Source organism: Scyliorhinus torazame, chromosome 7 (assembly GCF_047496885.1).
Source record: "Scyliorhinus torazame isolate Kashiwa2021f chromosome 7, sScyTor2.1, whole genome shotgun sequence".
NCBI classification, from domain to species: Eukaryota; Metazoa; Chordata; class Chondrichthyes; order Carcharhiniformes; family Scyliorhinidae; genus Scyliorhinus; species Scyliorhinus torazame.
Window position 1 is genome coordinate 253,953,149 of NC_092713.1, and position 15,931 is coordinate 253,969,079.

General features: G+C 41.6%; 1 protein-coding gene across 4 annotated transcripts in view; it reads left to right on the plus strand.

Moving 5' to 3' along the window:
• The window catches only part of LOC140426960 (mitogen-activated protein kinase 9), a 114,150-nt gene that overhangs the window by 41,524 nt on the left and 56,695 nt on the right, over positions 1 to 15,931 (plus strand). For all 4 annotated transcript variants that reach the window (XM_072512278.1, XM_072512279.1, XM_072512280.1 and 1 more), the window contains exons 8-10: positions 3,540 to 3,722; positions 4,222 to 4,346; positions 12,919 to 12,982. In XM_072512278.1, coding sequence (XP_072368379.1) covers positions 3,540 to 3,722; positions 4,222 to 4,346; positions 12,919 to 12,982 — 372 coding nt within the window. The remainder of the gene's footprint in view (positions 1 to 3,539; positions 3,723 to 4,221; positions 4,347 to 12,918; positions 12,983 to 15,931) is intronic.

Sequence of the window (15,931 nt, forward strand, 5' to 3'; positions counted from 1 at the left end):
CACTGCCACTAATAACAGATGCATTTTGGTTCAATCTGCAAGTTCAAGTTACAGGTTTAAAGCTGCCTATACAGAGTACATTGTCTGTCCCCAATCCTGTTTGTCCAGTGTATTTTATTTCCCCCTGAACAGATGAAATTTTGCTCACGTTGGTTTTTATTGCCCCTTCCTCAGAACTGTGCTGATTGCATTTAATTTTTCAAACCATTACATAATCAAGTTTTCCTGCCCAATCCACACTTCCCATTAAAGCAGAGAGCACAGAAGGCTATTTGTTCCATTATGCTTCTGGCAATCCTGCTGATTCTTTGAAAGAGCTTTCCAAGTAGTCCCCTACTCTTTGCCTTAGAAATCTTTCCTTTTCAAATCCAAATCCCTTTTTAAAGTAGCTTTTGAATCTGCTTACACCACACTCTTCAGGTAGTGTATTCCAGATCAATATAACTTGCTGTATTTAAAAAAAAAAAAAAAGCTTTCCTCATCTTCCACTGTTTCTTTAGCCAATTATATTGATTCTATGTCCTCTAGTTACTGACCTAACTACCAGTGGTAACAGGTGCTCCTTAACATAACCCCCTCAACATTGTGAACATCTTTATTAACTATGCTCTCCTTGGGCAGGGAAGATTACTCAGTTTCTCTGATATCTCCGCACAACTGAAGACCCTCATCCCTGGGCGCTGTGCTGGTAAATCTCCTCTGCACCTGCTCTAAGGCCTTCATAATGTCCTAAAGTGTGTTGCCCAGAATTGGATGAAATACTCCAGGTAACACCTAATCAGCGATTTATGCAGGTCTTTAGTCTCCATATGCCACAATATTTCTGCAGCTGTTGATCTGCTCAACAATTCATTGTCAACCTATGCAGCCCTTCTCTCAAATAAAACTTGTACAGTTTTCCATCCTAGTTGTTCCCTCTAGTATGGCCTGAATCTGCTCCCTCAAATCCAGGAGAACAGACTTGAACATATCTGGTGCAAAATTGGATTATCCATCCATTGCTGTATGTGGTTGGACCCCACCAGGCAGTCTTCTGCTCATTGTCCTCTTAACAAAATCGTCCACTACTCCACCTCAACGCAACTTATTTTTCCACTGCCAATCCTCATCTTAAACCTAAAAACTCTGTCTGGCTACTTTTTCCCATAACAGTGCAAGGAACTTGTGGATTTCTTTATCACTGATTGAGACCATCTTTTCTGTTTTTTCCACTTCCTGTCCTAGACCCCCATCTTTTTGTAGCTTCTCTCCTATCTCTTGTTATGCCTCCTCAGATCATTTTGCCTCAGAAAGCCACATATTGCTTTGTTGAGCTTGTTCCCACTAACCTGTCGATCACCGAACTTTCCTTCGTGTCTCCTGCTGGCTAACATTGTAAATTATTCTCCCTTTGCAGGCATTGCCTACCTTCCTTTCTCTCTTCAAAAACCCATTCCCCATTTGCTGTTCCAAACTACTACTCTATCCTAAATCAGTCGTCTTTTCAAGTGTGAGTATGCTGCATCCGGAATCCTTGCTAATCACTCCCGTAACTCAACATTTGAATCTCTCCAACCCGTTTTCTGTTGCTGTTGACACAGATTTCCTTAATCAGTTACAAATTACATTCTGACTGTAGTGCAATATCTCCCTGTCTACAGTTTTTGGCACAGTCAAACACCCAATCTGCACTGGTGCCTCTTGTGCTCAGCTTCTTGGGATTGTCCTTGGTTAGTTCTGTTTTTATCATACCTGGGCATTCCTAGGAATGGTTTCCGTTCCCTATCTATTTTCTGTGTTTAAGCAGCATCATTCACAGCTCTACCTCTTCACCTCTTTTGAACCCTCCATTGCTTCTGTTCTATTAATTTTTCCAGCATTCTGTCTTCAATGGCTTGCAAATTCCTCCAATTAAACCTTGAAGACCAAAACTATTACCTTTGGCCCCTGTTGCAAGCTGCATACCCTTGCTACTAATTCTGTCTTCCTAATTGCTGTCTTAAATTACTCTTCACTCCCTCTGACCCAAGTTAAGCATCCATTTCCTTTCCATCACCAAGGCTCTTTATCATTGCCCAACTCCACTACTTACCTTGCCACATGTACACAGAACATACAGTGCCGCTTACCTTGTCACATGTACATATAACAGAGAACATACAGTGCAGAAGGAGGCCTTTCGGCCCATCGAGTCTGCACCAACCCACTTAAGCCCTCACTTCCACCCTATCCCCATAACCCAAATAACCCCATCTAACCTTTTTTGGAACTAAGGGCAATTTAGCATGGTCAATCCACCTAATCTGCATGTCTTTGGACTGTGGGAAGAAACCGGAGCACCCGGAGACATGGGGAGAACGTGCAGACTCCACACAGACAGTGACCCAGCGGGGAATCGAACCTGGGACCCTGGCGTTGTGAAGCCACAGTGCTAGCCACTTGTGCTACCATGCTGCTGGAACCTGCATCAAATCCTTTATCACTTTCATACTTGGCTATTCCAATGCTCCATAAAATTTAGGTCACCCAAAATTCTAATCCCAAAGTTTCCAATTTTGAATAATATTATTTATAACCGTCTTAATCTCATTTTAATACCTGCATGGATTCACTAACCTCCTGCAGCCTTAGCCTCTCAAAACCCTTCCAACTCTAGCTTCTTGTGCATCCATCATTGTCTTTTGATGTGAGTGCCTTGAACCACCTTGGATCCTACCTGCTGGTATGCTCTCCTTGATATTTCCGTTCTCCATCTTCTGTAAGACCTTCCTTAAAACCAACACCTTTGATTGAGCTTTTCATCATCTCTCCTAATATCTCCTTTAGCTCAGCATTCATTTTTGTCTTATGCTCCTGTGAAGCACCTTGGAATGGTTATCTTTGTTAAAGGTGTTTTAAATTCTTCTTCTTAAAAATAAATGTGGAAATCAGGAGAATGTATCAATGTGGCCATGATCTGTGCTCCTTTGACCTTTTTGTCTTGAACTGCAAATATACATTTCTTTTTCCCCGCATCTGCATTGCATTGAAGTCCAGATTAATCGCACATACTTCAACATTATGAATATTTCTTCCCTCAAAATTAAAATTTGCTAACTACTTAACACTCCATTTTGCAAACTTGCACGGTTAACCTTTCGTTAATCCTTATTTCCTGATTGAACTTTAATGGTTAGTGTTTGCAGTGCATTTGTGCTGGCTTTGAGCAAAATAGAGGAGCTAGAAGTGCAAGTGGTATTTCTGTACAATATTTCCAATTTATTAAGTAACCTAATTGATAGGATAGACGTTAGATTTGCTGCTTCTGGTAAATAATACAATGTGAATATATGCAGGAAGCAGAAAAGTACATTTACATTAAATACTGTAGAATGCTGATTTGAAGATGTTCATCATAAATGGGTATTGGGTTTCAAGATTTACGGCCCAAGAAAATGGGACAGTAATGAAGTCAGTTTAAATTGGACTAATAAAACAGAATTACACTGCAGTAAGTAAATTTAAAAAACAAAAATTGACATGTGAAATATTAACCAGTTTTCCTGAACGAGTTGACACAGATATTGATCAGTGGAATAAAGTTATTGAACAACTAGGAACACCATCTGCAGAATTCATGAAGAAATTGCAACCAACTGTACGAAATTATGTAGAAAATAGGCCAAAGTATCCAGGGCTTGGCTTTGAAACATTGTTTCCAGATTGGGTTTTTCCAGCAGATTCGGAACGTGACAAGTTAAAAGGTGCGTTTTGCTTTTTTAAACTTTCGATCGGTTCAAGTGCATTGTGTATGCTTTTAAAACTTTGTTCACCAAGAGCATTAGAAAAACAAAAATGAAATCATTGAAAATAAAATTGCTGAAAATACTAGAAACCAGCGATTATGAGCAACTTGAAATGTGTAAAATGTTGATGGTACGTGTGATAGCATAGGATTTCTGAAAATATTAAGATAGTTCAGAATAAGTTATTTTCTGACTTTTAAATGTTAAGACCATTTTGATTGAACATTTTCAAAGCAAGCAAGTATTTTGTTTTGCACGTTGTATATGAATCAAATTCTTGAGGGAAGCTTTCCCCTGTGGTCAGTGCAGTGAAATCACAAGTTTGTTAAAGGCCATGTTTACTAATTTGCAATTGCTGGTGCAAACAAAATCCTCGATAGTGTTTAATTAAAGTGTGCAGTGTTTATAAAATGAATAGATTATATATACCCAAACTATTTTGTATATTAAATTACAGTAAGTCAGGCCAGAGATCTTCTATCAAAAATGCTGGTAATCGATCCTGACAAGCGAATTTCTGTTGATGATGCCTTACAGCATCCATATATTGCTGTTTGGTACGATCCTTCTGAAGTAGAAGCAGTAAGCAAGTTACTTTTGATCTAACATTTTTGTTATCTATTTTATACATGTGTTTGATTTATGTTTCACTTGTGCTTAAACTGCTGTCTTAAATTAGGCTCTGCATTGGAATTTGAACTTGAACACAAGAACGCAACTGATAGGAACAGGGGTAGATCAAATGGTCTATCGAGCCAGGTCTGCCATTCAATGTAATCATTGCTAATCTTGGGCTTCAAGCCCACTTTCCCACCTGCTCACTGTATCCCTTGATCTCAGCCTTAAATATAGTTTGTGATGGTGTATCCACAACCCTTGGGGGGCTGAGAATACCAAAGATTCACAATCCTTTCAGTGAAGAAATGAGTGATATTTTATCCTATAGTTGTGCTCTAGATTCCCCAACAAGCAGAAAAAACCCTGGCCCTATCCTGTCAACCTCCTTCAGAATTTTGTATATTCCCATGAGATCACCTCATTCTTTTAACTCCAGAAAATATAGGCTTAATTTACTCAGCCTCTCATCAGAAGACAACCCTCTCATCCCAGGGACCAACATAGTGAACGTTCACTGTACTTGCCTCCTTTCTTAAATATGGAGACCAATACTGCACAAAGCACTCCAGGTGTGGTCTCACTAAAGTTCTGTGCAATTGACTGTGACTTCTTTATTCCTACACTCTTAATTCCCTTCCATAAAGGTTAACATGCCATTTTTTTTTAAAAATGGAGTAGGGTGTCACTGGCTAGGCCAGCATTTTTATTGATCATCCTTAATTGCCCTTGAGAAAGTGGTGGTGAGTCATCTTGATCTGCTGCAGTCCATATGGTGTAGTGCTGTTAGGGTGGGAATTCCAGGATTTTGACCCAGCAACAATTAAGGAATAGCAATAAAGTTCCAAGTCAGTTTGGTGTGCGACTTAAAGGGGAACTTGCAGGTGATTGTGTTCCCATGCATCTGCTGCCCTTGTCCTTCTAGGTGGTAGAGGTCATTGGTTTGGCAGGTACAAATGAAGGAGCCTTGATGAGTTGCTGTCGTGCATCTTGAGATAGTATTCGCTACTATCATTGTGCGTCGGTGGTGGAGGGAGTGAATGTTAAAAGTGGTGGATGAGGTGCCAATCGGGCTGCTTTATCCTGAATGTTGAGTTGCTTGAGTGTTGTTGGAACTGTACTCATCCAGAGAAGTGGAGAGTATGCCATCACACTCCTGATTTGTGCCTTGTCGATGGTGGACAGGCTTTGGGAGTCGGGAGCTGAGTTTATTTATTATGGGCCAGGGTTTAGAGAACACCAAAGTATATCATGGAGTTCACCTGACCCATAACTTTAAATAGATTTTGGTTATGGGGAGCACAAGGGCCCACTTTACAGGTGTGATGCAACAAAGAGCTAAAGTATGTTTAAAAAGGAAATAATGTTTATTCTATGAATCCAGTTAACATTTTCTAAACACAGCGTAAACAATTTATCAACTATCAATCCTGATCACCCCCCAAAAGATACAGTACTCTATAGATAACCCTTAATACAGAAACAGGTATTACTTTGAAATCATCAAGTGAACTTTAGATTGCAGAGAGAGATCATAACATCTTCTTGCTGTAAATGCAGCTCTTCACCTCTGAAAACGAAACCAAAAACACACTGCAGCTGCCAGCTCAAAAACGAAAGTGAAAGACAGACAGACATAGCCCAGCTCCATCCACACTCTGACATCACTGCAGCTATTTGATAAACACCCATTTCTTAAAGGTACATCCACCTGACATATTCCTAGTAGACTACCCAGACTATGACCTGCTTGTGTAGCCACAGTATTTATATGGCTGGTTCAGTTTCTGGTCAGTTGTAACCCCCAGGGTGTTAATAATGGGGGTTCAGCAATGGTAATGTCAATGAATGTCAAAGGGAGATGGTTGGATTCTCTGTTGTTGGAGGTGGTCATTACTTTTTTAAAATAAATTTAGAGTACCCAATTATTTTTTTTCCAATTAAGGGGCAATTTAGCGTGGCCAATCCACCTAACCAGCACATCTTTGGGTTGTAGGGGTGAAACCCATGCCGACACGGGAACAATGTGCAAACTCCACATGGACAGTGACCCAGGGTCTGGATTCAAACCCAGGTCCTCAGTGCCGTAGTCCCCAAGATGGTCATTACTTGTGTGGTGTGAATGATACTTGCCACGTGTCAGCCCAAACCTGGATATTGTCCAGATCTTGCTGCGTTTGGACATCGACTGCTTCAGTATCTTGAGGAGTCAGGAATGCTGCTGAACATTTGTGAAATATCAGAGAACATCCCTGCTTCTGAGCTCATGATGGAGGGAAAATCATTGAAGCAGCTGAAGATGGTTGGGCCTCGGGCACTATTCCTGCAGTGGCACAAGCTCCATTTTTAGTAAGGGTGACTTTGCAGGGTTCACGTGACTTGGGTTTTCTGTTGTCATTTCTGGTGCCTAGGTTGATGGTGTGTGATCTGCCTGGTTTAATTCCTTTCTGTAGGCATTGTGGCAGTTTTATAAAACTGAATGGCTTGCTATGACATTTCAGTGGATATTTAAAAATACTAACCACATTGCTGAGGTTTTGCAGTCCAGACTAGGTAAGGTCAGTGGATATTTGCCTTCCTTATTACTTGCTACACCTGCATGTTAACTTTGTTTCAAAACAAATTACTGCAGATGCTGGAATCTGAAACCAAAAGAGAAAATGCTGAAAAATCTCAGCAGATCTGGCAGCATCTGTAAGGAGAGAAAGGAGCTAACGTTTCGAGTCCAGGTGACCCTTTGTCAAAGTTAAAAGGCATAGAAAGTGGGAGATATTTATACTGTAGGGTGAGGGATTGAAAGATGAGTCATAGCCACAGAAACCATGGGCAAAATGTGCTAATGGCAGTCCCAGAGAGAATAAAAGATGTGAAAGGCCAAACCCAGAGAAACTAAAATCAGAGGGCAAGCTGTGACAGATGTAGATGTGGGGGAAGGGGGGACATGGGTGGGAGAGAAGTAAAATGAGGAAAAGAGGGGATAAGGTAGGGGGAATGAATGGGGGGGGGGGGAATATATATTTAAAAAAAGTCAAGAAAGAAATAAAAAGTAAAAGACAGTTACAATGGAATGAAAAAAAGGGGGTCAAGGTGGGGTAGAGCTAATCATCTGAAGTTGTTGAATTCAATGTTGAGACCGCTAACCTGTAGGGTGCCTAACCGGATGATGAGATGCTGTTCCTCCAGCTTGCGTTGAGCTTCACTGGAACATTGCAGCAGGCCAAGGACAGACATGTGGGCATGGGAGCAGGGTCTTGTGTTGAAATGGCAAGCAACGGGAAGTTCAGGGTCCTGAATGTGCACAGACCGAAGGTGCTCAGAATAGTGATCCATTCAGTCTGCGTTTCATGTCTCCGATATAAAGGAGACCACATTGGGAGCAGCGAATGCAATCGACCAAATTGAAAGAGGTGCAAGTGAAACACTGCTTAACCTGGAATGAGTGTTTTGGGCCTGGGATGTTAAGGGACAGGTGTTACACCTTCTGCGATTGCATAGGAAGGTGCCATGGGTGATGGGAGAGGTGTTGGGTGTGGTGGAGGAGTGAACTAGATTATTCCAGAGGGAATGGTCTCTGCAGAATGCTGACAATAACTTTGTTTCTTGTATCAATGCACCCAAGTCCATCTGAACATCAACATTTACAATTTTCTCATCATTAAAAAAAATAATCTGCTCTTCTATTCTTCTGATCAAAGTGGATATCCTCTCCATTCCCCACATTATACCACATCTTCCACCTTGTTGACCACTCATTTAACCTGTCTATATCTCTTTGCAGCCTTTGTGCTCTCCTCACAACCTTATTTCCACCAAACTTTGTATCATCAGCAACTTGGACTACTTACTGTCTCTTTGTCGATGTCATTTATGTAGATTGCAAATAGCTGAGGCCCCAGCACTGATCCTTGTGGCGCTCCATTTGTCACACTGCCAACTTGAGAATGCTCTAGTTATGCTTCCACTTTTCTTCCATGTTAATATATTGCCCCAACTCCAGGAACTCCTATCATGCCTATTAACATTTTTGTGCAACACCTTATTGAGTGCCTTTCAGAAATCGATATATACGACATCTACAGGTTCCCCTTTATCTGCTCTACTAGTTACATCCACAAATCTCTAATAAATATATCAAACATGCAATGTGAAGGTTTGTTGTTGAGAGAACGCAGACAGCAGTACAGAGGTACTTGTAGAAGCTCTGACACGCAAAGATTGGAGAGTATGGTGTAGCACGCCACAAAAAGAGGAACATTAGGAAGTCAAAGTGGAATCGATGAGTTTTGCTCATCTTCCAATTATACAATAATCCAAAATAATTTATTGACTTATGGTCTGTTAATTTTGAAGACTAGTTTCTGGGCAGTTATTGTGATTGGCACTTAGCAAGTTCTTATTAAACCAACAAACAAAATAAATGACCAGCATATCTCTTAGATGGTGACTAAGAAATGAATATTGATATGGTCTCTGGGGAGGCAATGGGATATTTTATGTCCAGTAGATGGCAACTCTGACCCTGTGGTACTTGCTATGCTGGAGTGTCAGCCTAGATTGTGGTTAAGGGCAGAGTTTTGTGCTGCCCGGGCAGGCCAAATGCCAGATAATTGGGAGGGAGAGAGCGTTCAATTATGTGGGTGGATATCCAATGCCCGTGGCTCTCAAGGTCACTGTCAAATTTATGCTTCCAGATCTTTCCAGGGCTCAGTGGGTGATCTTTGCTGAGTCTCCCAGTCAGCTGCACACAGTTGTATCAAGCTGGTGACTGACAGATGAGACCATTAATCAACTTCTATTAGTGCACATCCTTCTGAGCAGTCATACCTGCTGAGAATAAGATGATGTGGAGATGCTGGCGTTGGACTGGGGTGAGCACAGTACGAAGTCTTACAACACCAGGTTAAAGTCCAACAGGTTTGTTTCGATGTCACTAGTTTTCGGAGCGCTGCTCCTTCCTCAGGTGAATGAAGAGGTCTGTTCCAGAAACACACATATAGACAAATTCAAAGATGCCAAACAATGCTTGGAATGCGAGCATTAGCAGGTGATTAAATCTTTACAGATCCAGAGATGGGGTAACCCCAGGTTAAAGAGGTGTGAATTGTACCAAGCCAGGACAGTTGGTAGGATTTTGCAGGCCAGATGGTGGGGGATGAATGTAATGCGACATGAATCCCAGGTCCCGGTTGAGGCCGCACTCGTGTGCGGAACTTGGCTATAAGTTTCTGCTCGGCGATTCTGCGTTGTCGCGGGTCCTGAAGGCCGCCTTGGAGAACGCTTACCCAGAGATCAGAGGCTGAATGCCCTTGACTGCTGAAGTGTTTCCCGACTGGAAGGGAACATTCCTGCCTGCTGATTGTTGCGCGATGTCCGTTCATTCGTTGTTGCAGCGTCTGCATGGTCTCGCCAATGTACTACGCTTCGGGACATCCTTTCCTGCAGCGTATGAGGTAGACAACGTTGGCTGAGTCGCACGAGTATGTACCGCGTACCTGGTGAGTGGTGTTCTCACGTGTAATAGTGGTATCCATGTCGATGATCTGGCACGTCTTGCAGAGATTGCCATGACAGGGTTGTGTGGTGTCGTGGTCACTGTTCTGAAGACTGGGTAGTTTGCTGCAAACAATGGTTCGTTTGAGGTTGCGCGGTTGTTTGAAGGCAAGTAGTGGGGGTGTGGGGATGACCTTGGCAAGATGTTCATCGTCATCAATGACGTGTTGAAGGCTGTTAGTACGATGCCCTCGTACGAACGGGATATGGCACTCGACTCATCGATCGACAGTTCCAACGCGCCACAGCGAAAAACCGGACCGACCTCCTCAGAAGACAAACATGGGACACAACCGACAGAATACCCTTCGTCGTCCAGTACTTCCCCGGAGCGGAGAAACTACGTCATCTTCTTCACAGCCTTCAACACGTCATTGATGACGATGAACATCTTGCCAAGGTCATCCCCACACCCCCACTACTTGCCTTCAAACAACCGCGCAACCTCAAACGAACCATTGTTTGCAGCAAACTACCCAGTCTTCAGAACAGTGACCACGACACCACACAACCCTGTCATGGCAATCTCTGCAAGACGTGCCAGATCATCGACATGGATACCACTATTACACGTGAGAACACCACTCACCAGGTACGCGGTACATACTCGTGCGACTCGGCCAACGTTGTCTACCTCATATGCTGCAGGAAAGGATGTCCCGAAGCGTGGTACATTGGCGAGACCATGCAGACGCTGTGACAACGAATGAACGGACATCGCGCAACAATCACCAGGCAGGAATGTTCCCTTCCAGTCGGGGAACACTTCAGCAGTCAAGGGCATTCAGCCTCTGATCTCCGGGTAAGCGTTCTCCAAGGCGGCCTTCAGGACCCTCGACAACGCAGAATCGCCGAGCAGAAACTTATAGCCAAGTTCCGCACACATGAGTGCGGCCTCAACCGGGACCTGGGATTCATGTCGCATTACATTCATCCCCCACCATCTGGCCTGCAAAATCCTACCAACTGTCCTGGCTTGGTACAATTCACACCTCTTTAACCTGGGGTTACCCCATCTCTGGATCTGTAAAGATTTAATCACCTGCTAATGCTCGCATTCCAAGCATTGTTTGGCATCTTTGAATTTGTCTATATATGTGTTTCTGGAACAGACCTCTTCATTCACCTGAGGAAGGAGCAGCGCTCCGAGAATAAGATGGCTAGTGCTCTAACGCAAAGGTTTTAAAATAGAAAGATCATCTGGAGATTTAAGCTCCTCCTGAACGAAGCTTACACAGTTGTGGTGTTGCACTATATGACTATAAACATTCGGAAAATTAGGAAGCTGACTTTGTTAAAGTTGTGCAGAAGCAACTGAAAGTGGACCAAGAACATTCTGGTTCTTAAAATAGCTGAGACCACAGTATCGATTAATAAAATCTGTGTTTTAGAAGATAATTTATGACTAATTACTGAGTAATTGGAAAGGAAGGGATGAGGACTGCATTTTACAGATTAAGTATTGAAGCCAACCTTCCTTTATTTCTCGACTCCCTCTATCCCTTCTTTGAATTGATTAATCTCATTCAACAAAAGAAAGCTTTATTCATTGCTGTGCCATAAATCAATGAAAATGTGTAAACATTAAGTGCCTTACCTCTGAAATAAAACAGTAATTTCAGATTGGCGCAACTCATTTATTTGGATGCTGTTTTGTCATCAACCAGAATTTTAAGGTGGTCGATAATTTTGTGGAGAATATTGGCTGGTTTTCACTTACACAGCTGGAGCAGAATCAAGACCAAAATAACTTTCCTTTGTATGTGGTGGGATTCTCCGATCTCATTCGTTGCTGCCCCACTGCAAGAGAGAACGGGGAATTTGATGTCCCAGCAAAAACTCCATTCACTTTCAGCGGGACCAGAGAATCCCGGCTGCGAGTGAGATTGGACAATCCCACCATGGTGTGTCACAACTTTGCGACATCTGAAAGTGCTTTCCCCCCAATTTAAGTGCAGGCGCTGTTGTAATGTAGAGAAGCACACAGCAAATTCTGACAAACGATAATCAAGAAATGACAGATAATTTGTGATGTTGGTTGGGGGATGAATATTGACCAGGACGCTCAAGGGAAGTCCCCTACTGTTCTTCAAAATAGTGCCATGTGATATTTTATGTCTAGGGTAGAACCTCAGTTTAACATTCCACAAAATGGTGCAGCACTTCCTCTTGTACTGATTAGGTGTTAGATTATCTGCCCAAGTCTTTGATATTGGGTGTGAACCTGCAACCTACTGCCTGAGAGGTGAGAGTGCGACCACTGAGCCAAGGTCAATATTAGGAATGCCTTAATATCCCACATATATCACGTTGGAGCGGAACCTGATCGAGGAACATTTCTCCGAAAAGAGTTTGGGTTAATTACTCACTCTTTGTTAGAGGGCAAACAAAAATAAGTTTATCCTTGTTACATGCAGTTAGCCTGCCATGCCTTTGTGGATTTGATTTGATTTGATTTATTGTCACATGTACCGAAGTACAGTGAAAAGTATTCACTTAAAAATGATTCATATATTTTCTTTATCCTGATTCTTTGGGACCGGTGTCCTTCTGTAGTATTAATGGATCTCCTGTGGTATTGCCCATGGTACTGAATTCATTGGTTTCTAAACAACGGACATTATCAGAAAAATATGATTGAAAAACTATTACTGGAAATATGAGACTAGAAAGTGTGTTCTGTGCCAAACTTGGGCATATTAGATAGTTAATATAAAAGATGAGCCTATTGATGCTTAACATCTTTCACCACATTTTCAAAGTTGCAAGCAATAATCTCTTGTAATCTAAGCACTCCCTCCTACATTTCAGGATTGCTTATATAATAGTTTGTAGCCTTTCAGAGTTGAAACAGAAAAACTTTGAATTATGGCTACAAGCAAACACTTCTGCACTGAGCACACAAAGTCACAGTTCTAAATAAAGAGTTGTGTATTTCTTTGATTAATGCTTCATAATTATTCTAATAAGGTTTTTGTTTGTACAATAGCCCCCTCCACAGATCTACGATAAGCAATTGGAGGAGAGAGAACACACTATAGATGAATGGAAAGGTGAATATTCATAAACTGGTACTTAGATTGACTCTATGTATTCCACTGAAATTTCATATTTAATATGTTTTTCATAATGCTGTTAAATTCAACAACAATTGCTCCTGGATGTTCCTTACAGAGCTCTTCTCAAATAATTCTATCATGTTCATCGATGGCTCTTCATTTCCCTCCACCAACAACAGTCTTTTAGTGCTTTAGTGGGTGCCTTTTGTCCCAATCAACATATGTAAGCCACAGCATTAATGCCAGAAGACATGAGAGCAGCATCAGGCTATTCGGCCCTCAGGTCTGCTCTGCCATTCAATCATGGCTGATATGCTTCTCATTCCCATTCTCCTGCCTACTCCCCATAACCCCTGATCCCCTTATTAATCAGGAATCTATTTCTGTCTTAAAGACACTAAGTGACTTGGCCTCCACAGCCTTCTGCAGCAATGAGCTCCACAGATTACTACTGTTATGGGCGAGGCATTTTCAGAACCCCAAAATGTATCATGGAGTTCAACCAACCTCCCCCTTTAACGTACTTGTTGCTTTTCCGAGCACATGGCTTGTTCCCTAGGTGTAGGATTACAATTATGGACACGTGGGTTTTTAAACACAAAACAATGTTTATTGCATGAACTCAACTTAACATCTAAATAAACATTGGATCTCTTAACACCCCTTACTTCAAAGATAACTCCGAAAATATTACAGCAGTAAATAATCCCTCAAAATGTTCCTTCAAACTTCCAAGAGACTTAACACCTTTAAACAGAATCACATCAGGTTAAAGGCTTTACTATTAAGATTTTAAATCACCCAAATGATCCAGAGATAGTCTTTCATGGCAGAGATCACAGCAAATCCAGCTCACTGCAAAACAGACACGCCCCAAGTTCTTTTCCTCCAAACTGCAGCTCTCTGGAAACACACAGACACACACAAGCTCTTTTTCAAACTGAAACTTAAATAATGGCTGAACTGCTCAGCTCCACCTACTCTCTGAATCACTGTTTTCTTAAAGGTACATTGCTTAAACATCTGTGTCTTAAAGGTGCTCTCCCATGACAACTCCCCCCAAGAAAAATAAATAAACCATCAACTTCAAGATGGTTTCATTTTTCACTTTTGCACCATCCACTAAGAAATGTACACAGTAAATATACATTTTCATTTAAAGAAAACAACACACTCAAACATGTATAATAATGTAGTCCATTTTTCTTTGTTGTTCTTCCTCCAACCAAAATCCTTCTCGATTGACAGTCTCTTTGAACAAAATCTCTGCACGATCCATCCATTCCTCTACTCCTCGGCAATTTTCTTTAGAATCAGATACTTTAGTTCAATCTGACCACAGAGACCCTTGCAATTCTCCAATACAGGAACATTGGTGATCACAGCTTTCAGGCAGTCAAATGCCTGTTGAAAGTCCGTGTCCATTGAATTTTTTGACAATTCTTTAGCAAGTCCGTCAGTGGAGCGACCACACTACTAAAATTTGATACAAATTTCCGGTAAAATCCACTCATACCAAGAAATCGCATTATTTCCCGTCGTGTCGAGGGTATCGGAAACTCCCAAATAACTTTCGTTTTCACATCCCGTGGGACCAGTCGACCCTGTCTGATTGTATGGCCAAGGAAAGTGACTTGGGCTTTTCCAAATTCACTTTTGGCTAGGTTCATCACCAAACCCGCCTCCTGAAGTCGATTGAATAACTCCCTCAGATGTTTTAAATGTTCTTTCCATGTCTGGCTGAAAACTACCAGATCGTCAATGTATACCGCACAATTGGGTAATCCTGAAACAACTGTATTGCTTAACCGTTGAAATGTTGCTGGGGCGTTTTTCATACCAAATGGCATAACTTTGAACTGGTATATACCATCTGGAGTCACAAAAGCTGAAATCTCCTTCGCCCTTTCAGATAAATGTACTTGCCAGTAACCTTTCAGTAAATTCAATTTGGAAATAACAGCGGATTGTCCCACGTTCCCAATGCAATCCTCCAAACGTGGGATAGGATAAGAGTCCGTTCTTGTAACTGCATTCACCTTTCGATAGTCCACACACAACCGTTGGGTACCGTCTGGTTTAGGTACCATCACTATGGGTGAGCTCCATTGGCTGCAACCCACTTCAATTATGCCATTTGTAAGCATACTCTCAATCTGTTAACCTGTGCCAATTTTAAAGGATTAAGTCTATATGGATGTTGTTTGATAGGAACAGCATTTCCCACATCTACATCATGTATAGCCATTTTAGTACTTCCCAATTTATCGCTACAAATTTGCCCATGTGATATCAATAACTCTTTCAGGTCAGTTTGCTTTTCCTCTGGAAGATAACTCAACAATTTATCCCAATTTTTAAGAACATCCTCATTTTCCAATTTAATTTGAGGTATGTCAAATTCACAGTCATCTGGATTTGGTTCGTCACTTTGAGTTAGAATCATTAAAACGTCCTTTTTCTCTCCTTCCCTTTCAAAGTACCTTTTAAGCATATTCACATGACACACTCGGTGAGTCTTCCTGCTATCTGGTGTTTTTACCACATCATTCGCCTCCCTTAATTTCCTTTCAATCTGATACGGTCCACAAAACCTAGCTTTTAAAGGCTCACCTACCACTGGTAACAACACTAAAACTTTATCCCCATTGGCAAAACTACGAACTTTGGATTTCTTGTCCGCTACCCGTTTCATCACATTTTGTGCAACTTTCAAATGTTGTCTAGCCAATTCACCTGCTCTATTTAATCGTTCCCTAAAATTTGACCAGCAATCCAATAGTGTAATTTCCGATTTCTCACCCACCAATTTTTCCATAATCAGTGGTCCTCTTACCTCATGACCAAAATTTAGTTCAAAAGGACTACATTTGGTAGACTCATTCGGTGCATCCCTAATTGCAAACAATACGAATGGAATTCCTTTATCCCAATCCTCTGGAT